The sequence below is a fragment of the Phocoena sinus genome, chromosome 16 (assembly GCF_008692025.1).
Source record: "Phocoena sinus isolate mPhoSin1 chromosome 16, mPhoSin1.pri, whole genome shotgun sequence".
NCBI lineage: Eukaryota > Metazoa > Chordata > Mammalia > Artiodactyla > Phocoenidae > Phocoena > Phocoena sinus.
The window spans coordinates 36,565,568-36,589,146 of NC_045778.1; the positions used below are offsets into that span (position 1 = coordinate 36,565,568).

General features: G+C 38.7%; 1 protein-coding gene across 1 annotated transcript in view; it reads right to left on the reverse strand.

Moving 5' to 3' along the window:
- GLUD1 (glutamate dehydrogenase 1) overlaps positions 1-23,579 on the reverse strand; it is a 40,774-nt gene that overhangs the window by 12,084 nt on the left and 5,111 nt on the right. The window contains exons 2-6 of the mRNA XM_032607756.1: positions 12,125-12,205; positions 11,523-11,578; positions 10,270-10,333; positions 5,678-5,772; positions 526-705 (exon numbers count right to left, since the gene is read on the reverse strand). Coding sequence (XP_032463647.1) covers positions 526-705; positions 5,678-5,772; positions 10,270-10,333; positions 11,523-11,578; positions 12,125-12,205 — 476 coding nt within the window. The remainder of the gene's footprint in view (positions 1-525; positions 706-5,677; positions 5,773-10,269; positions 10,334-11,522; positions 11,579-12,124; positions 12,206-23,579) is intronic.

Sequence of the window (23,579 nt, forward strand, 5' to 3'; positions counted from 1 at the left end):
GATGTGCAACTCACCTCTTCCCAGAAATACATCAAAAATACATCTACAAATGGAACAATTCTCACAGAATACCTACTGAACACTAGACCTCAAACACCTGAAAGGACAAGAAAGATCCCCATATAATCAGGATAAAATGGAAAAAAAAAGAAAAAAGCAACTGGGATGGGACCTGTGCCCCTGGAAGGCAGCTATAAAAGAGGAAAGGTTCCCACACTCTGGGAAGCCCCATCACTGGTGGGAAGATCAGAAAGGGAGCTTCAGAGGCTCAGAGGAGAGAGCAACAACTGGTTTGTGGAAGCTTGGGATTAGCAGATACAAACTATTATATATAAGATGGATAAGCGACAAGGTCCTACTGTATAGCACAGGGAACTATATTATAACTGAATCACTTTGCTGTACAGCAGAAATTAACACATTACAAATCTCCAATAAAATTTAAAAAAATGCAAATCTTAAAACACTGAAAAAATTATTATTATATGTATATCAGTTATTCTTTAAGAAAGCAAACATTTTTACCTGAACAACAAATGTTTTATCTCCAAATCCTGGTGTCATTCCTAAAATACTCATGTAAGAAGCTTCATTGATGAAGTTTTCAATCCCATGGAAAACTCCCCGACCAGTAGCAGAGATCCGTCCATGGATTCCACCCTGACTGATGGGCTTACCGGTAACGCAGGCATGGGCATTAATATCCTGCAAAAGAAGGGCAAAACTTAAAAGATGAAATATCGACATCAATTTCTATGAGGACCAACATAAAGAAGCGTTAAAGTGCAAACACATTCTCATTTAACTAATACGCTCATTAGAAGTGTGTGTGTGTTTAAGGTATATGTTCATCAATAGGGCTAAGTCTCACCTTTTCAAATTTCTGTTACTAGAAAATATGTAATAAAGTAGACCATTTTCTGATGGGAGAAACAGGGTTTTTAGGAATTAAACATCAAGGAAATACAAACAGCAGGATCACACAAGTAGAGATAGTTCAGCTTAAAACTATTATTCCTTCACCAAATGCTTCAGCCCTACTAAGAAAGGGTATACATGTCACCTGGAATTGTCTTAAAAGTTATGACTTGAGCACGTCGCCAAAACAGAACCTAAGATAGGAAGAGCCACTACAGTGTTCATGGATGGGAAGACTCAACGCTGTAAAATTTTTCTTCTGCCAAACTAATCTAGAAATTCAATTAAGTGTCACTTTTAAAAAAGAACTTTAAAAGATAACTCAAGTTCACCTAAGAGTGGATTAACAAAAGTATTCAAGAAATAAAAAAGAAAGAAAAAATAACTAAGCTTTGCAGGGCAACTGGAATACCTATCAAGATAAAAAGCCATTAATCCAGAAATTCTAATTCCATACTATATATACAATTGTATATATACAAAAAATTGTGTATATATAGTATGGTATTACTGGAGTTAAAAAAAAGGGGTACACGTGGGTGAGAGACAGAGGCCAATGCCCATGTGTCAGTAGAGCACCTCCTGTAGTAGCTGTTAGCTCTAAGAAGCCGAGTAAGTAAAGGAGAGTAAGTCTTCTCCTTTCTGGACTCTCTGTAGTGACAGTATGCATGTATTCTGGTTCAGAAACAAGAATAATTAGAAGAAAGAAAGGGGCTTGGGAGGGCCTCCCTTCCAAGGGATAAACTGGAAGCAACCAGTTTAGCATATACTATAAACTGTAGCAACCAGAACAGTGCATAATAGACAAATCTGTTGTCTTCTGTGGGACAGGAGAAACTAGAGACAGTCTTATTGTATACAGGAAATGAATATTACATACAGGAAGCATTTTAAGTCAGTGGCTAAAGTATGGACTATTTAATAAATTTGTTGAGGCAATTTGCTGCCCATGTGATGTGAAACAAGATAAGTGCCGTACTTCATATCATATTCCCTACCCCTCAACGTATGTTCTAGCTGGATAAGTTAAAAAGTGACTGTTTAAATAAGAACTTTTAGAATTGTATTAGCTGTATCATTACCAACAAAAAGAACAAAAGTAAAAAAAAACAAAACAGTCTAGTAAAGTGATTTATGGAATTAGTAGTTTTCCCATGGTTTTCCTTCATGAATAGTTAATGCTTATGAATACAGAATTGCAAACCAAGTTAAGTGCCAAATGCTCTTGAACAGAGAAAATGCAAATGCTGGAGCGGATAGCAATCCTGTCAGAGGTCAGGCACGGTGCCGGTTGGCTGGCTGGCTGCGAGATGCCCAGCATACCTAATTGTTTTGGAAGCCTGGGCCCCGGTAGAGAACTTGCTTGCTCTCCAGCACCCACACTTCTGGGCGAGGCTAGGCAAAAGAAGCTGCGTGTTCAGGTATACGTCTGAAAACAAGAAACAAAACCTGTGGCTTCTTACCTTAGGCTCTGATTTTGTATTTCCTATCACTTTAAGGAGGACAGTCTTTTACCAGTGTTTAGTCCAAGGTTTAGTTGGCAGGGCCTCACAAAACTTTCTTTTGTCACCTTTGGGAGAGAGCTACGAATAACAATGTACTGCCCCCTGTTTTGTACTATTCAATCTAATGCCTTGCTTAAAAAGAATGAAAGACCATAACCAGAGCTCATTTAACATAAGAAGGTGACATGGAAGAGCAGCATTTTGGAAATGGCAGTCAAAACCAAACTTCTTTGAAGTGTCTCATACTGCTCCTGTTTTATTTCAGGGGATTTGTGGAATTTACCTGGTTCAGTGTTTATAAATATTTATTTTTTATGCTTACTGAGGGCCAATTATAATTATACTATCATTCACTTAATCCTCATGACTGTCTCAGGAACTAGGTGCTATTATTATTGTCATTTTACATATAAGGAAAGTGAAGCACAGAGAGCTTAAGGCACTTGCCCCAGGTCACAGAGCTGGTATGTGAAGGAGCCACTCCCAGAATCCAGGGTGTCTGAGTGTGCTCCCAACTACACACTACATCACCCCCCAGGAAATGAGACAAGCCTAAATTCCTCCATTAGATGCCCCCTTCCTTCCTTTTAGAGGAAACAATATTCCTCCTCTTCTAAGGCTGATCTTTCCACTAGGGCCCTTAAAAGATGAATCTGTGGCCCACACCAATCAACATGCCAAGAACAACAAAAACCTTTCTCTTAGACAACAGGCACCTTTCAAGCTGTCTCCTCTCTAGTGCCATTTTTCTTAAGTGAGGGCTACTCTTCATGCCCTACTTCCCTCTCAACACGCCCTTGCAGTCTGGCTCCAACCTCACTATTCCAATCTAGTTGCTGAATTGCTTTCTTCTCAGAACCACCCCCTCAGAACATCCACAACGCGAAGCTCTTGGCACTTCTCATTCTTTTCTAACTAATTGTTCCTCCCCTCCACCCCCCAATCACTCTTCCATCTGTCCATTCCTCTCCAACTCTATGGCAGGCCAATATCATCTCTTTTGGACTCCTGTGTAGTCTCCTGTCCCCAACAATCCCATTCTCTGCTGCACACAGAGTGAAGCTTACTGTGTCACACACCTGCTTACAATTAGCACTTCACTGGCTTCCCTCTGTTTTCAGGACAAAGACCAAAGTCCTTGCTGTCACCTACAAGGTAGGAATCTGGTCCAACTCTCCTCTGCTGGCCTCTCTCATGCCCTCTCTACTCTGGCCACCATAGTGTTCCCTCAGCCTCTCAGGTTCACCTCTTTTCACATCAGGGCCTTTACCCAGGTGCTTCCTTCTGCTTCCAACCCTTGGCCAGTGCCACTTCCCCTGGTTGATGTGTACTCATCTTTCAGAGTGCAGGCCAGAAGGTTACATCTCAAGTAGGCTTTTCTGATCCTACTCCAGAGACGTGGTCAGGTCCCCAGTACTCTTCATAGCATCAAAACGTTCCCTTCCCGGGCTTCCCTGGTGGCGCAGTGGTTGAGAGTCTGCCTGCCGATGCAGGGGATACGGGTTCGTGCCCCGGTCCGGGAGGATCTCACATGCCGCGGAGCGGCTGGGCCCGTGAGCCATGGCTGCTGAGCCTGTGCTCCGCAATGGGAGAGGCCACAACAGTGAGAGGCCCGTGTACCGCAAAAAAAAAAAAACCACCACCAACAAAAAACTTTTCCTTCTAGCCTTTACCCCAATTGTATTAAACTCCTTGCTGTACTTTAAGCCTCCTGTGTAGTAAGTGCTCTCTCTATATTTTTAAAGTAAATTGTGAGCAGTTAGGGTAGGGGGTCCCTGGAGGAAGAGAACCAGCAGGCATGGCTTTCTTGACATGAGAAGCCATTTTGTGATCTAAGCCATTTTGTTATCAAAGTCTGTCTACAATGCTTGGACTTGAACAGGTCTCAATAATTAATGCTCTTAAGGGAACAAAAGAATGTTATCAAGCAAGAGAAGTAACAGTAGCCAAGGTAATTTATCAGTTGTGAAGACTCCCAGTTCTGTTTCAACGGTAAAGAGGAGCCTGAAGTGCTCAACCACCAGATCAACTGGAACCTAAGCGATGACGATGTTGACCTTTTCTCATCTTAGTGACTTAACTAAAGCTTGGACTCTGCCAACCGCCCAAGTCCCTTCATGAATATGTAGGTACCCTTAACTTAAAACTTCCCCAATTTTGCTGTTCAGGGAGACACTGCTTTGGGAGAGATCCCAGTGTTCTCCCTACTTGCTGCAAGTGATAAATCCTTCTACCCATCTTTGGCTTGGTTGTGTCTTTTGGCTCGACACCCACCAAGAGATGAACCCAGTTTTGGGGTAACAAAATGTCTTTTCAACTCACTTTCTCTTCCTACTCCTTAAGTGTTTTTTAAGGTTCCATCCCTTTCAAGGACGAAGTTAGTTGTTCTTCTTGTGTTCTGTATTAATAGCACACTTCTGCTCAGTCCCCAGACTCTAAGTCCTCCTGGTTCTTTCTGACTCAATCCTGTCCTTTTCTTTGGTCCCACAGATGCAACCCAGTCCTGCTGAGTCTACCTCTGTCATGAGCCAATGCTTCTCCTCAGCCCTATCGCTCCCAGCTGTGAAGACAGACACTGACACTGTGGAGGCCATCTCTTTGCTCCAGCCTAACACTGCTGCCGCCCCCTCTCCCCTAAGGAAGGGTCAGCATCAAAGGCTCCCCCGCTGACTAGCAAGTAAAATAAAAACACTGGGACTTGAGTATTTTTCTACTCTTCCACTTACTTCATCATTCTCTTACTACCTTTCTAAATGTGCCTTATCTTCAGACAATCTGAGCTCTACAGTTTCCCCTCCTATCCTCCAAATCTCCATGTTTAAATTCTATCCATTTTCAATGTCCAGCCCTGACCAAATACCTCTTCCAGGAAGCCTGCTTTTAGAAACTCTGCACCCTGCTATTACACTATCTCCATACCTTATCTGCCTAATGTGTCTTAGTTCCTTTGAGGGAAAAGCCCGAATTGAATGCTTCCTTATTTCCCTTTAACTGTCTTGTAATGTATCCTGCCCTGGGAGGTGATCTTTGAGGGCCCATCCCAGTGGTCAGGATAGGGTTGCATATGAGTAAAAGCGCAATCCAAGTTCACTGCATTTATGATATAAGATAGACAGAAGTAATATATAAAATCATGATATGATTAAAGGAGAGGAGAAAAACCCAGTGAATTCTCCCCTTATACATATCATCATTTGAACTGTTATTTCTGGCAGATAGCAAATGAAGCCCTCAGAGCTGTGGTGGGTACTCACATAGTGCCCTATGGTGCTAGCATAGGTGTCAGCAATCCAGGACATCTCCCGCTCACCTGTGCTCATGTCTGGGGCAGGCACATCAATGCCAGGACCTGGGGGCACAGGGAAAGGGCATTGCACCAATTTTTTAAGATAAATGCATCTCAAACACATGGATCCTTGCAATTCTCTATAATAACAAAGCTACCATGGCTAGAAAACTTTAGATTTCATCTAGGTTACTAATTCAAGACATAGAAATACTTATTAAATGTTTCATTACAAAATTTACAGATACACAGTGTTACATGATAACTTCTCCCACTGGTGTTCACTTGCTGTGTGAAATTAGCTATGCACGACTGATAAGCCACTCAACAGATTTCTGAATGTTGCAAGCATAGGCAAATCAGTTTAGCCTCTCTTGACCTCAGTTCCTTAAACTGTATTTAGAAATAAGAGTATCGTAAGGAGGGTTGTTATGGTTAGAAAGTTTATGTGTATGAGACAGCACAGTGACATACTTGCTTACTGGGCGTGTAAGCCCTCCTCACCAAGTAGAAAAAGGGAAAAGACACACTGCTGAAGTATGATGTTAAGCCCCGTAATACTTTTACCCGTGACATAATGCTGCTTTGACCTATTACTCAAAGCTTACTCTGTACAGAAAGTTTTAGGCCTTGACTTTCAGGTCCTCAGATCAGCAAATAAAAAGTTTGAGGATAACAAGAAGCTAGCTCACAGGCAGCAACAAGTGCCACTGACAGCACTAATGCTGATGTCCAGTGAGATCTCAGATGGAAGTGTATTAAATGGTGCCCACTCAAATCTGTAAAGGCAGGAATACATAGAAATATACCCATCAAAACAGTAAGAATACAATACAAAACAACCTAATTATTTAATGGGTCATCTATACAATGAAATACTATGCAGCCATTACAAAGAATGATGTACATCCATGTAAATGACTAGGGATCATCACCAAAACATACATGTGGTGAAAAAAAGCAGGTTTCATATAGCATGTGTAAGTTCCCATTCATATAAAATTCTCTTTATATATACTGATGTATAATAACTATACATATTTCCATGTGTATATATGTATGCAGAGGTTTAGAAAGACATGCACAAACTTTTTCACTATGTTTAGACTTCAGCATTGTTTATAACTTTCTATATTGTTTTAATTGTAAAATACAAACTCGTTATCTTTATAAAAAGAAAAACACAACTTTTAAATGATTAAACTACTGTCTCCCAAATTAAGTTCTTTCTAAGAGGTATACTTGAGTTCTTCCTATAATTATTACTTAAAATCAACAGAATAAGGTCCATTCTAATATTCTTCTACATTTTAGGGGCCCAGGCCCTACATATGTACTTCTTGATACAAGTTGTGATGTGACGATACAGGATTGGTGTAAGACAACTTTGAAATGGTCAAAGTTTTGTTTTTTACACTCTTGCTCCCCATTCCGTACCCAACTTGTAACTCTCCTATGTCCTGGTACTCTTTTCCTTAGGCGTCTTACAAATATCAAGAAGTCTAACTTCCCCCAATCCACCCTCACCCCATCCTCTGACAAAAGGGCTCTACTGCTCCACTGGCCACAATTCCCATTCCTTTACAGTGACACACCTCAACTGGAGGGTAATACAAGTATATTTAATCATATCGCTTTTCTCCTAAGGTATAAATGACAGATTGCTCCCACATCTCTTTAGAGGTATCTACAAAAGTATTTATGCTTGTTTTCAGCAATACCAAGTGTTAAATAAGCTTGTTGCCTCAAATAACAATTCTATTTGGAGAAGGGCAAGTTTGAGGTATGTAGTTTGTAAATCAAAAACGTATAATGATAAATTGTTTTTCAAAAACAATTATTAGTCTAGATATGCTGAAGTCAGATAGCTCCCCCTACCCAAAGCAAAATCGCAAAATATTATTAGGCTTGTGAGTTTTCTACTCCATACAAAATCAATGTATAGGGATGTACAGATTACAAGCAATTCCTGGATTACAGGTAAATTCTCAAATACCTACAGGTGTGAAAGTCCATCCTTTTAAAAACAGGTTAACTACCCTTAGGAAAGTTAAAATGCCATCACTCAATCCCGAAACAGTATAAATAAGATAAAAAATTGGCTGAAAAAAGCAACTGCTTTCACAGAACATGAATGTAGGGGTAAAGCTAAAAGGGTAATTTTGGTGCATAGAGATATAGTGGATGAAAAGGGAATTTCACAGTTTACAAAGGCGGTATCAAAACTCACATAACAGAATTAACACCCTTGCACAAACTAAAAAAGAAGAGAGAAAGAAAAAGGAAGGACCACTTCTCAACTCATTCTATGAGGCTAGTATTATCCTGCTATCAAACACTTCTTAAGAAAAGAATACGGCAGACTAATATCTCTTAGAACAGTATCAGAATGAATAAAATACTTATGAATAAACTTAACGAAAGTAATGTGAGACCTGTACACACAAGCCACAACTACTGAAGCCCGCGTACCGAAACCAAGAGCAGCCCCCGCTCGCCGCAACTAGAGAAAGCCCGCGCGCAGCAATGAAGACCCAACACAGCCAAAAATATATAAATAAAAAACCCCAAATAAATAAATAAATAAAATGTATGTTTAAAAACAAAAACAAATGGAAAGACATTCAGTGTTCATGGACTAGTTTAAAGTGGAAAATAGAATAAGGTATCAATGTTCTCCCTTGGATGAAAAGTGGCATTGTTGGGGGGGGAAAGTGGGGGGGGTGGGTGGTGGGATGAACTGGGAGACTGGGATTGACATGTATACACTAATGTATAAAATACACTATATATACACTAATATGTATAAAATAGATAACTAATGAGAGCCTACTGTATAAAAAATAAAACAAAATTAAAAATAAAAAAGGTTAAGATGGCAACACTTTACATAAAAATAGGTCTACAGAATCAAAGCAAGCCCTGTCAAAACCAGAGCTGACTCTTTTTGCAGAAATTGAAAAGCTGACCTTAAACTCACACGAAGTGACAGAATCAGGACCCAGATTCAGGTCTAACTCATAATCTGAAACTCTGTGGAAAGGGAAGTGAGAAAATAACCGAAATGACGTCAGTTCCAAAGGTTTGCTCAGGAGTAGTTCTGTGCCCTAGAGAGGGAAAGAATGCCAACTGCATTCCCTTATGCTACAGAGCTTTCTGGGCCCAGATGTCAGTTTAGCTGCATGGTGGCTTTTGCACATAAGCAAAAAAGTCAAATTGCTAATATTTAAGCTTTCAGTGTTTCAATGAATCACTTTTTAACCTTTGCAATTACAGGGTTCTTGTCACTATAGAGAAAATTAAGCTGGATATCCTCTATATATGGACAGTAAGTACAACTGAATAAAGTCTGAAACCACTCAAGACTATTAAATACGTTTGAGATTTAAGCTAAGAGTTTAAGCTAAGTTATGATATAAAAAATTATGAAGTCTATCAGAATTAGTAGATATTTCTGTGAAGGAGGTAGTTATCTCATTGCTAGTGCTACCCCTGTACAATGACTGTGTAAGTACAGCTCACGGCAGTGCCAGGGAGGATGCATGCCAAGAATCCAAATGCCTTTTAAATTATAAAAGACAGGACAAATCTAGTAAAGTTCTAGTGTTACTTAAAAGGGGCAGATTTCAAAATAAGGATATATTAAGTTCACAGGAACTTGTCAACAGTGAGAAGAATACTGGGGAAGGAAAACAAGAGGGACAGGAAAACAGAAAAAGTAGATTTTCTTTCCTATTTTAGTCAGTCTTCTTAGTTTTAACTATTGTTAAAGGGGCAAAATTCTATTAAATGATTTTATTTTTTTAAAACAAATCAGAATCTTTCTAGGACAAGAAAATAAATAGACAATTTGCTTGAAATTTAAAGATTAAATAATAATTATATATTACAGAAAAGAATATTGACATCTCATACACAAAATAACATATGACATAGATAATAGTACGACAGAAAATCAAGAAAATGAAGATCAGTACCCTCAGAAATTTAGTCCGAGTAACAAACATTAGGAGCCCCAGGAATCCTTAAAATCAGCCAGTGATGTCACAGTGAGTATCAACTAGCATGAGCCTCCACACTCCCAGCCTGTGCCCGCTGCTTCGAAGGGAAAGGCCTGCTTAAGCCTCCAATTCCGAACAGCATCAGTTTTCTCACTGCTTTCGCAACAGGATTACTATTGCAAAACTGCTTTTTGCATATTAAAAACTGTTTATAATGCAGGCATTATTTAGTTCCTAAAATCTTTTTGGATGTCACAATTGTGATTGTGCTTGTTGTTCAATGCTGTTACACTGATCAAAAACCTTTATTACGTCTGTACAAGGAGAAGAGGTGGAAGTGACCTCTCCTGGTATCCACGCTGTGTACTGAGAACCTGAACTTTTCTATTAGAGAGGTGTCATGAACAGGCCCAGGTATGTTCACCATGTTTAACACAGAACCCAATTTCTCAAAGTAAGAGGACAAGTCTCTCTATGCATGTATAGACAAAAGCAGGAGTTTAAGACAATTACTTTTTAGATGTTCCCACTCTGTGTAAATCTACATGGCAATACATACCAATAAAGCCCTTCTTTGCCAGCTCCATGGTGAACCTCCTTGTGATCTTTTCCAATTCATTATCCTATAAAGGAAAAAGGTGAAACACAAACAATAATGAAAAAATAATTTTTGATAGAAAAACCACTTGTGGAGATAACTAATAGTTGCATCCTATTTTCTACTTATAGGATATTTTCATATATCTTCTTGTGTAATCTTCAGAGCAATTCATAAAGTAGGTATTTCCATTTTAAACGGAAATTAAAATTTTAATTTGAGAGACCAGAAATTAGGTTACGTAAGGAACAGATAGTAGCACTAAGGCTCAAACCTGTTCTCCTTGTATTAATATAGGATCTTATGAGCAGTCCTTATGGTGTATTTTCATTTAAATTGCAAATTTAAAAAATAAAATCATATATATTGTTCGTATACAGATATTTATTCACATAATTTATTTAACTTAATACAGAGGTTAATTAGCAGCTTAAATTAACATGGAATTGATAGGATAAATAATAAAATTTTTACCAAACTAGTTAAGATATGTCACTAGAACCTTAGGATCCCAACATAAAAACCTCAGAGCACAGTTATATATAGTATATGATATAATATTTATTTATATATAGAATACATTTATATTATAGTTGTATGTAACACGCATGAATATAAATGCTTAAGAATATGAAGGTATACTAATTATATTAATTACATTTTAACCAAGTAAGAAAATGAAAAAGGACATTGATGTAAGTAGGTGACCTTTCATATGGCAAAACACTCAATGAGTTAATTATCTGCTTGTTTTTCCATTCCTTTTAAAAGCAATAGGATGACTTCCCTGGTGGCGCAGTGGTTAAGAATCTGCCTGCCAATGCAGGGTACACGGGTTTGAGCCCTGGTCCGGGAAGATCCCACATGCCGCGTAGCAACTAAGACCGTGCGCCACAACTACTGAGCCTCTGCTCTAGAGCCCACGAGCCACAACTACTGAAGCCCGTGCACCTAGAGCCTGTGCTCTGCAACAAGAGAAGCCACTGCAATGAGAAGCCCGTGCACCGCAACGAAGAGTAGCCCCTGCTCACCACAACTAGAGAAAGCCCACGCGCAGCAACAAAGACCCAACACAGCCAAAAATAAAGAAAGAAATAAATTTATAAAAGCAATAGGAACCATTAATCTCACTGGTATAGGGGATACACAGAAGTCCAGTAATTTCAAGTCCTTTGTAAATGCACCATGTGCACTAATGTCACTTTGATACTTACGGTATAGTTCTTGGGATTGATCTTAACACCAGCTTTGGCACCCCCAAATGGCACATCTGAAAGAGAAGTCTGAAAGTTATTCCATATAAAGGCTAAAAGAATTAAAAAGGCAGAAAGCACTGTGTAATATTATAAAAGTGTGGTACTTTTAGCTTTAGTTTCAGAAAATTCAATAAATAAACCCACAATCTCTTCTAAAATGTTGTACCTTAAAATTCTAGTGAACAGAATACTAGACTAGGCAAATTACAATGCATATTTAATCAGTGTGCTTTACTATTTCTAAAATGTAATGGCATATTTATTTTCCTTATTACTGATTTGGTCTTATTTACAGAGTATAGAAAGGGATTTAAACAAAGATCTACACTTAAGGAAAATTCAATTAGTTCCTATAAAGTTCCCCATTAAAAAAAAAAAAGACTAAATCTTAATTAAGACTAATTGAAAAATGATATGTCAAACTGTGCAACCTAAAACAAAAACAAAAAACCCCCACTTCTGATGAGGTATATTTCTCTAACCTCTTAAAAGTAACCTTGTATGCAAACATATTTCCCCAAAGAGTTCTTATTAGGTAGCAGCAAAAGGAGACCACTTACCAACCACTGCACACTTATATGTCATCAGAGAAGCCAGAGCTTTTACTTCATCTACACTCACATCAGTGCTGTAACGGATACCTGGCGGTTTAAAAAAAAGAGGGGGGTGAGAAAGAAGGGGATATATTTAGAACATCCTTCTGGCATGTTGAAAAAAGAATTCTAGAAATTGAAAATGTCCACACTTTTTATGGTTATTTTCAAGAACACCTAAAGTAGCTTATGACTAAAGAGTCAATAGGGGACTTCCCTGGTGGTCCAGTGGTTAAGATTCCATGCTTCCACTGCAGGGGGGCTCGGGTTTGATCCCTGGTTGGGGAACTAAGATCCCACATGCTGTGTGGCTTGGCCAGAAAAAAAAAAAAAAAAGAGTCAGTAGGAAAAAAGCTGCTAATTAGATACCCAGAAAGAGCGACAGAATGAGCACTGAATTTGATTCAAGTATTTTCATATTTAAGAGAATAAGATTAGTGAAGTTCAGTGTTTGCTTTCTGGTATGAGTAGCATCAAGTAGGGTTTCTGGGGATTTCGAGATAAGATAGCCCTGTCCTTCAGGGACTTATTTTTTTATTTTTTTTTAACATCTTTATTGGGGTTCCTTCAGGGACTTATAACACAGTGGGAAATAACAGTAAATATGATTTCACAGACAAAAATTACCTTCAAATGAATGATTTTTACCCTTTCGGGGAGACAAGTAACTCCATGGAGGCTTTTCTTTCTTTTACTTTTTGCTTTAGGTGACTTGGTAGCAGAGAGTTCAAGAATTTTGCTATAGGCAAATGGATAGTTAACAGGCTTGACAGTTTCAACTTGAATATCAGATGTCTAAATGGAGGTTTTGGCTTCAATGGGGTATAGCCAGAGATCCTTACCTGTAACTCCCTTCACCTACTGCCAGCCTCTTTCAACCAAGAAATGAGAAGCTTGACAAAGTCATCTCTCCTTCCTGGAAATGAGCAATTCCCTGCACTCTTCTATAAGGATGGGAGGTAGCCAAGCAGACAGGCAACTCGGAGTCTTAATGCCCCCAATCCTCTACCAAACTAGATGTTTGGTAGAGGGGACACAGAAAGCGGCTATGCCCACTACTTTGGTTTTGGGGGTCTTAGTCAATAACCCTTACAAGTTTTGCAGGGTTAAGCCACCTCTCATCCTTTTAGTCTACTGCTTCTCAACCCCAAGGAAGAAGGCCTGAGTGAGGCTGATGTTTTGCACACTGCTTGGGGCTCCCTGACACTGAGTCACAAGTATGGGGGCCCAGGGACACCTCTTAAAGGATTCTGGAAATAAAAGAATCAAAAAAATAAATATTTTTCAGATAGAAATACACAGTATTCTCATGGACCAGCAGTTTGAGAAAACTCCCTTAGTCATTTAAAAAAGCTAGCTTCTTGGATGTTTCAGAAAACACCTACCTGAACATAAACAACACGTTTCAAGACAATTTCATCTGTCAGTACATGATTATAAAGAGCAAATTCTGAAACTGAACATATTTCTTTGTCCTATCAGAAAAATAAAATGAATATATTTAGAAAAGCAAGCTCTTAGAAAACTGTATCTTGCATATAATGGGTTTTCAGATTATTTGTGGAATAAGTTGTTATTAAAATTTTAGAATGAGAAATGACAGGGTTTTGGGGTTTTTTTTTTTTTGCATATAGCAGATACCTGTTGCTATAAGCTTGCTTCCTCATTTTGTTCAGGTCTTTATTAAAAACCTTCTTCATTCTGAGAGGCCCTCCCTGACCACCCCTTTTAAAATAATTTAAAATAGCACTTCTTCCTCATCGCCACTCTCCAGCCCCTATTTACTTTAAATTGACTTTATGTTTGTTTACTCTCCAGCTTCCACCACCACCCACCCCCACCCCAGCAAATTAGCACCATGAAGACAGACTTTCTTTTGTCTACTAATTCTTGGTGCCTAACACAGAAAATCTGCGTGTATTAGGCACTCAAATACATGTGGAATAAATATGACTATTTCTTGACTCTTAAAACTTAAGGTAGAAAGACAGAATCCATGTTAAAATTTTGACATACATGTAAGTCAGTACCTGTGCATATTATGGAATAAAAAGCACTAAAAAGCAAAAGTACCAGGTCCTAAAAACTATTCCAGAAAAAAAAAAATCCAAAATTTGTAAGTAATATTAAGACCAAACACTGGTTTCAACAAAAATTGTTTAATTAAAAAAATTTTAAATTGAAGTATTCAGGTATACAACATAGTAATTCACTACTTTTATAGATTATACTCCATTTAAAGTTATTACAGGGACTTCCCTGGTGGCGCAGTGGTTAAGAATCCTCCTGCCAATGCAGGAGACACGGGTTTGAGCCCTGGTCCAGGGAAGATCACACATGCCACGGAGCAACTAAGCCTGTGCGCCACAACTTCTAAGCCTGCGCTCTAGAGCCCGAGGGCTACAACTACTGAGCCCATGTTCCACAACTACTGAAGCCCGCACACCTAGAGCCCGGGCACTGCAACAATAGAAGCCACCGCAGTGAGAAGCCCGAGCACCGCAACAATGGGTAGCCCTTGCTCGCCGCAACTAGAGAAAGCCCGTGCGCAGCAACAAAGACCCAATGCAGCCAAAAAACAAAAAATTATTATAAAATGTTGGCTATATTCCCTGTGCTGCACAATATATTCTTGTAGCTTATTTTATAAACAGTAGTTTGTACCTCTTAATCCCCTACCCCTATCTTGCCCCTCCCTCCTGGTAACCACTATTCTCTATATCTATGAATATGTTTTGTGAAATTCATCCATTTATTTATTTAATTTTATTTTTTAAAAATTAATTTATCGAACCCGTGTCCCCAGCACTGGCAGGCGGATTCCCAACTGTGCCACCAGGGAAGTCCCTATTTATTTTTTAGTTTCTACATATGAGTGATAACATACAGTATTTGTCTCTTATTTATTTTACTAAGCATTATACCTTTCAGGTCCATTCATGTGGTTGCAAACAGCAAAATTTCATTCTTTTTTTAGGGCTGAGTAGAATTCTTTTTTTTTTTTTTTTTTTTTTTTTTTTTTCGGTACGTGGGCCTCTCACTGCTGTGGCCTCTCCCGTTGCAGAGCACAGGCTCTGGATGCGCAGGCTCAGTGGCCATGGCTCACGGGCCCAGCCGCTCCGCGGCATGTAGGATCTTCCTGGACTGGGGCACGAACCCATGTCCCCTGCATCAGCAGGCGGACTCTCAACCACTGCGCCACCAGGGAAGCCCCGCATTCATTTTTATATTATATATAGTTATATACATAACATATATATAATATATAAAAATTATATATATATATACATCTTTATCTGCTCATTTCTTGGACACTTAGAGTGCCTTCATATCTTGGCTATTGCAAGTAATGCTGCTCTAAACACTGAGGTGCATGTATCTTTTCGAATTAGTATTTTCATTTTCTTCGGATATTTACCCAGGAATGGAACTGCTGGATCCTATGGTAGTTCTATCTTTACTTCTTTTGAGGAACTGCCACAGTTTTCCATAAATTGGCTGCACCAATTTTATACACTCCCACCAACTCTACTAGCGTTCCCTTTTCTCTATATCCTCACCAACATTGTTTATTTGTGGTCTTCTGTCCATTTTTTAATCAGGCTGTTTTTCTGGTATTGAGTTGCATGAGGTGTTTATATACTTTGGATATTTAACCCCTTATCAGTCATACCACTTGTGAATATTTTCTCCCACTCGGTAGGTTGTCTTTTCATTTTGTCGATGGTTTCCTTTGCTATGCAAACACTTTACGGTTTAATTAGGTCCCATTTGTTTATTTTTGCTTGTTTCCTTTGCCTTAGGAGACAGATCCAAAAAAAAAAAATGTTGCTATGATTTATATCAAAGAGTGTTCTGCCTATGTTTTCTTCTAAAAGTTTTGTGGTTTCTGGTCTTATCTTTAGGTCTTTAATCCATTGAGTTTATTTTTGTATAAGCCATTATTTTGTATAGCATGAGAAAATGTTCTCATTTCATTCTTTTACATGTAGCTGCCCAGTTTTCCCAGCACCACTTATTGAAAAGACTATCTTTTCTCAATTGTATATTCTTGCCTCCTTTGTTGTAGATTAATTGACCATAAGTGTGTGGGTTTCTTTATGACTCTCTATTCTGTCCACTGATCAATGTATCTGTTTTTGTGTAAGTACTATACTGTTTTAATTACTGTAGCTTTGTAGTATAGTCGGAAGTCAGGGAGTATGATACCTCCAGCTTTGTTCTTTTTTCTCAAGACAGTTTTGGCTATTCAGGATCTTTTGTGGTTCCATATAAATTTTAGGATTATTTGTTCTAGTTATGTGAAAAATTGTTATGAGATTTTTTTAAAAAATTTTTGGCTGAATTGGGTCTTCATTGCTGCGCACGGGCTTTTCTCTAGTTGCATCGAGTGGGGGCTACTCTTAATTGCGGTGTGTGGGCTTCTCATTGTGGTGGCTTCTCTTGTTGTGGAGCATTGGCTCTAGGTGTGCAGGCTTCGGTAGTTGTGGTACGTGGGCTCGGTAGTTGTGGCACGTGGGCTCGGTAGTTGTGCCTTGTGGGCTCTAGAGCGCAGGCTCAGTAGTTGTGGCCCACGGGCTTAGTTGCTCTGCAGCATGTTGAATCTTCCCGGACCAGGGCTCAAACCCGTGTACCCTGCATTGGCAGGTGGATTTTTAACCACTGCGCCATCAGGGAAGTCCTGTTATGAGATTTTGATAGGGACTGCATAAAACCTGTCGATTGCTTTGAGTAGTACAGGCATTTTAATATTATGAATTCTTCCTATCTATGAACACAGGATATTTTTCCATTTCTTTGTATCTTCAATTTCCTTCAATAATGTCTTTAAGTTTTCAGAGTATAGGTCTTTTATCTCCTTGGTTAAGTTAAAAAAATTGTTTAAATACTAAAACGTGTTTATACAAATTGTCACTTAGTGAATAGGCATTACTTAGGCATATTATTTAGTGGAAACTACGCTAGGCCAGGGAGCTGGGTTGGGTGCAGTGCCCAGCATTTCCTAACAAAGTGAATTCACCCCAATAGCAACTGCTGTGGGCATCTGCACTTGCTCACCTGGGGAGGTGCAAACAATGCTCTTAGGCTTCATGCCAGAATTGCTTGGGATAATGTGTTTGAGGCAGCTGGCACAGTGTCTGCATGTGGTCAATACTTCAATCTCAACTATTTTCACTGCTATTATAAGTACTGCAAAGTAGTGGCAAATAACAAAGAAATGTAGTTTTTAAAAATTTAAATGGATAGGATTTTAAACAAACAGCTCAATAAACTTTGATTTTATTACTTCTCAAGACAAATTCGTGGAGGTGGTAAAATAGTGCTCTTAAGAATCAGCATTGGGCTTCCCTGGTGGCGCAGTGGTTGAGAGTCCGCCTGCCGATGCAGGGGACACGGGTTCATGCCCCGGTCCAGGAAGATCCCACATGCATGGCCGCTGAGCCTGCGCGTCTGGAGCCTGTGCTCCGCAAGGGGAGAGGCCACAACAGTGAGAGGCCTGCGTACCGTAAAAAAAAAAAAAAAAAAAAAAAAGAATCAGCATTTTTCCTATTACAGTTGAAGCACTTTTTTCATTGTGCTTTTAGAGTCTATGGAAATAGTCACTAAGTTACATTAATTTTCCTTGATTTCTTAAGTGGGGGAAAAGTTACTTTCCCTTACCCAGTGCTTATAACTAATGCATTCAGTGGGAAACGAAAAACAGCTTGAAATACTAACACTCATAAATCAGACAGCAATCCTAATGTTCTAGACTTAAATGCTCATTAGAAACCAGGCCCCTCCTTCTACAAAACAGTGTAAACAAAGCCTATTTTATTGCAGAAGTCCTGGAATGATATGAGTCAGAAACTGCATGTAACAAAAAACATGTTTCCACTGGATGGCACCCAGGAATTCCTGTTTGTAAAGTGAAATTTTCTTTCCTAGCCACACCCATTTAGAGAGCTCAACTGCAAGACACTGAAGAGTAGTAGTTACATAAATCACCTCACTCCACAGGCATTTTCTGCAGGCTAGGAACCAATGAAGACTTCTAGTGAATTGAGGCAAGGGACCACTATAAAGGAAAGTAGTGGAGTCAGGGGAATAAGCCCTGTAACTGATAAGGGTGAGAGACCTAGAAATAAATGCAGGGGATGCCTAGGCTAAAGAAGACATATGCTTTCATTTTTAACTTTCTAATTAGTGATACGTGAATGTTTTTACGTGTGGAATTTGGCAGATATACTAGTACAGACTCCAGTAGTAATACAGGAATTACCCACACCCAAGGGAAGGCTGGTTACTCTTCTTCCTCTGTGATTGGAAACCAAAGATAATTACTAAAAATACACTGCCACCTGAAAATTCTTTACCACATTCTAATGAATGCTAAGAATATGACTGCAAAAAAGACAATATTCTCCAATAAATTTGTAAATTCAGTGGATAAGGAGATATTAGCACAATTGGTGTACATGAAGGACAAAATGATGTGACATATACTTTGAAGTTCTGAAAGAAGGGGAAAACCTAGCATTTTTGAATGCCTACTGTATAGCAAGAATAGTAAATATGAAGACATAGTCGTTCAATAAAGCCAAATACCCACATGCATAAAAGAAAACAAAAAAAAACCTTAAAACATTTTAAACCAAAATGAAGCAAGAAGGACCTTATTTGCAGTATGAATATTCTCACTTTTTATAAAACCAAGCCTTTCTTTCCCTCTTTTCTGTGACACGGAAGGCTAAAGGTAAGCAAGACCAACAGGGATTGGATGGGGCACAGGGACAGAAACTAGAAGGAACAACTTTTATTACAAAAATGGAGAAAAGTATATTATAGTTTTTCAGTGTCCTAAAGTCTTAGAGCCTACGCTGACACTAGCATTGCTACTGTTTGGGAAGAGATCAACAGGATCTTTGAACAACAGATGTAATAATGGAGGTAGATGCTTCCAATGGAAAGCACAAGTCCCTGGCTGGGTACACTAGAAAGGGAACTGGATGATTATACAGATGTGGACCACAGGTCTGATGTCATTATAAATGGGGTCTGGAGGTTGGGATTAACATTTACACACTACTCAATACTCTGTAATAACCTATCTGGGAAAGAATCTGAAAAAGAATAGAAATATGTATATGTATAACTGAATCACTTTGCTGTACACCTGAAACTAACACAACATTGTAAATCAGCTATACTCCAATATAAAAGAAAAAAGAAAAAAGAAAAGAAATAAACGGGGTCTAAACTCAAGGACCACGGCTGAAAGAGTAATCTGTGCTTTCAGCTCACCAGAGGAAACTAAAGAAACACCACCCATGACAATGTTTACTATTTATCAAACTTGGTAAAGTTGGAGGAAGGATTGGTGATAGAACTTTGAAATCATACCTTTGATTCTCCAGATAAATTAAATTAACATATAGTTATTTTGAGCTAACTGGTAATCAGATGTTTCAAAAGAACATTAATGAAATGCAGACCTCTGCAAACTATACACAGCACAAAACATTTCTCAGCCTTTTAACTTAATTCCCAAATATTTTCCTTACTACCCTCAAGAGCCTAAGATTGGTGTACAGTAAGTTTTTCTAGGAGGAAAAAAAAAATCAAAAGCAAAAACTGACTAAGTTGCTATGGTGATAAAGAAAACACATCAGCTGATTACTCTGAAAAAGATTCAGTGAAAAACACAACTGAGTAGCTTGAATTTTTCTCCCTCTTGCTAGCTGACTCAAACCCAAAAACATACAAAAAAGCTCCTAGTGACTAAGTCACCATTGTTTTTTATGATGAATCATTAACTAAACACATTCATGAAAATTCAAATGGGGTTTTAAAAGTTACTTGAACCTGGATCCTTTAACAGGCTTTGATTTACTGACCAGAAATTCAATTTCCAACTGTATTGTCTCTTTTCAGAAACTATTTGCTCAATAACCAAGAGTTCTACCACAAGTACAGAACCCCAGAAAGGCAAAGAGGACTTAGAACTCTTAAAATTCATGCACTAATACACTTGCCATTTACTCATTAGAACCTATTTTCTCACTTAATATTCCCTAACTTACAATAGAAGAGCATAACTTAATTAAAAATGAGGAGAGGAGGGAAAGAAGCAGTGAGGAACCAGTACCTACCCACCAGCAAGTAATGACTATGTAAAATACTAGAAGTCTCACAAAAATTCCTTCAGCTCCAGGAAGGAGCATTTAGTACAGGAACTAAAGACTGCTTGACAGTATCCATGTACTGTTCCTTTTAAGAAGGCACGGAACAAACACTTTGCAGTCTTAACCCATTATCAAAATCTTTATTTTAAGCATTTTGAAAAGACAAAACTAAGCTTTCTGGGAAGCAAATGTTTAGATGCTGTTGGAAAAACGAAATGAAAAATATTTCTTCTTTCCATTAAAATTTCAAGATTATGTAACACATACGCATGTTTTCAAAATTCAAATACAGAAAAAGCTGATGTCTCCTGATTACCACTTATGACCCCAGCCCTTAGGGGTGACTATTCTTGGCAACTTAAATGTATATAACCTTCCAAGTCATTTCCCTGCATTTATGTACATACATATCTATAGAACATAGAGTTGTTTTGTGTTTAAGTATTTAACCTACTGCCCGATGGATGGAGGAAAGAATATGAATTAAAAGGGGGATTCTGTTAATTTGTGTTTTATAGATTCCTTATTCTGATAACACTAAGCTTAGTCATATCTTCAGGACCAAACAGGTCCTGGAAATGATGTTAGTAAAATTGGTGAATATAAAGTGGATAGCACTTAGTAAAAGACAACAATTTGTTATAAAAAGGTTCAAAGAGGTAAAGGCTCAAAATTTCAGATATCTAGTTTCATATCTATTATTTACAAGTCTAGGTGATATCTGAGAGGGATCTTAAGAGAGGACGAGAAGAATTATAGGGATATGGGAGACAAGGTAGGGACGGGCACCACACTGTTTTTTTGCAAGGGTAAGATTGAGAAAAACATACGCCTGTATCTTCATTTTTCCTAAGGATCATTTTACACCAGATTCCCTTTATTTTCAAAATTCAATCCTCTTTCCTAGTAACACTTCTTTCCCTGATACCAGTTTTTCTACCAGTGTCTCAGATGAGAGTTAAATCTTTGACTCCCTATTCCATATATTCTACCTGTAGGGGAATCCTGAAGCTAACCAGGAGCCCATCAAGAGTTGCCTCATTAGAACAAAAGGTGCTCTTATCACCCAGGAAATTCCAAGGGATTTAGGAACTCTCTACCCCCCCATAACTCAGGAAATTACAAGGGTTTCAGGGGCTCCATGTGAGCAACTAGAGTCAAAGGCCAAATATTAGAACAATGGATACTCCCAGAACCCCTATCACTAAGGAAATTACAAGGATTTTAGGAGCTCTGTATTAGGAACTGCAGGCAGAGACCACACAAATATTTATTATTCCATAAAACCTTACTTTTCACTATTTACAAACATATTCTGTCCTCATGACCCCAACACACAGTCCCACCTCCTGCCTGAGCTGATGCCACACTCCCTCTACGACATATCTATCTGAAATGACCTTTCCCCAGTCTAACTCCTAACCAGCCTTCCCTACTTCCAAATCAAGATGGTCTTTCCTGGGCATCTTCCTTGAACTCCTATTGCAGTAACATATTACCCAGTGTGCTTCCAACTGTGTCACTTATTGACTGGTTCCAGGAAAGGAAAATCAACCTTTATAATTTTCATTTGTGTCATCTTTCACATTTTCCTCTAGCCAAGCAGCAATTTAGAAAAATTAGAAGGTCTGACAGACTTTCTCCAAGAACAATCAAGAGAACAGCAATTCATGATAAACAAAGGCTTTTCTTAGTTTTTAGGAAGAGACACCCAGAAGAAAGCCATTTAAAAATTAGTGACCTGGGCTTCCCTGGTGGCACAGTGGCTGAGAGTCCAGTCCGCCTGCCAATGCAGGGGACACGGGTTCACGCTCCTGTCTGGGAAGATCCCACATGCCGCGGAGCGGCTGGGCCCATGAGCCATGGCCGCCGAGCCTGCGCGTCTGGAGCCTGTGCTCCGCAACGGGAGAGGCCACAGCAGTGAGAGGCCAGCGTACCGCAAAAAAAAAAAAAAAAAAAAATTAGTGACCTGAGTAGTAATAAATTTTGACTAACTAAAGAATAAACGTATAACAAAGTGCTAAAAGATTATCGCACTGAAGACCCATAAAGATACATGAAATAACACTCTGGTGGAGAAATGAGTTTTTCTGGCCGACATAAACTGTTTAAACACCAAAGCTCTTGAAACCTGTCTTTCAACAGAAAACTCTTTAAAATGTTCCTTCATTGCCTAAGTGATTACAAAAAAAGGGACTGGTAAAGTCATCACCTGTGAACGCCGTTTATTTTCTAGCAAGAAGTTAGGTCTTCTAATAGCTACTAACAAATTTCAAATGATCCAAAGTAGTAGGAATCATTGTGTTGATGGCATGACATGATTCTCAATCAGTGCTTACCCCATGATACAATTTGTAACTTTTTACATGAATAAATCCAGACAATGACTAAGAAGGTGGGTGCTGGAATCAGATGGCTGGAGCCTGAACCCAACCCTACTACTTACTGCTGTGTAACCCTGCCAAGGGAGACCTCACTCTTCAGCCTTAGTATCTGCATCTGAAAACCTGGGTCAACAGTGCATTTCATGAGGTTGTTCTGAGGAATCAAAGCAGTGATGCACGAAAAGCTCTTAGCAAAATGCCTGGTGTACACGTAAGAGCTCAATAAATGCTATTATTGCTATCCCTTGTTTTGCCAGTTGACCTTTGTGAAGGCAGACTCTCCCAGGTACAGCTGCCTTTTGAAAGGTAACTAAAAATGTCTTGAGCAGCCCTCGCCCAGATTGTCTTCTAGCCCTTCATAAAACCTGTCCTGCCTTTATCAGTAGTATTTCATACATTAACATTTCAGTCTTGATAGTGAGTACTTCAATCTGCATTATTTTCTGCCTCTGGAAAGGGGAAAACACTGATTCATCTAGATAGCTAGGTCAGTTTTAGATAGTAGCTGTGGACTTAAGACTGTTCACGGTTATCTTGTAGGAAAGGATTGGGAGTAGAGCTGCTTCATTTTATAACTTTCACTATTATTAGAACATTTGAGTCATACGTATGTATTTTAACAGGGGTTTGTTGGGTAGAGCAATTATGGGCCATTTGAGTCAATGTGCTTCATTAAAGTGATATTAAAGGTTTTTTCCTTTATTATTTACATTATAACAACCTAATTATTATTGGTTGTTGGCAAAGCCCTCTGTATCTTTAACATAGTTGGATAAGAAACAATTTTCCCAAGCAATCTAAATTATCACCAACAATCTAAACCTAGTTTCTTCCCACTGTATAAGTTATAAAATCTAAGTCATTTCTTAGAAA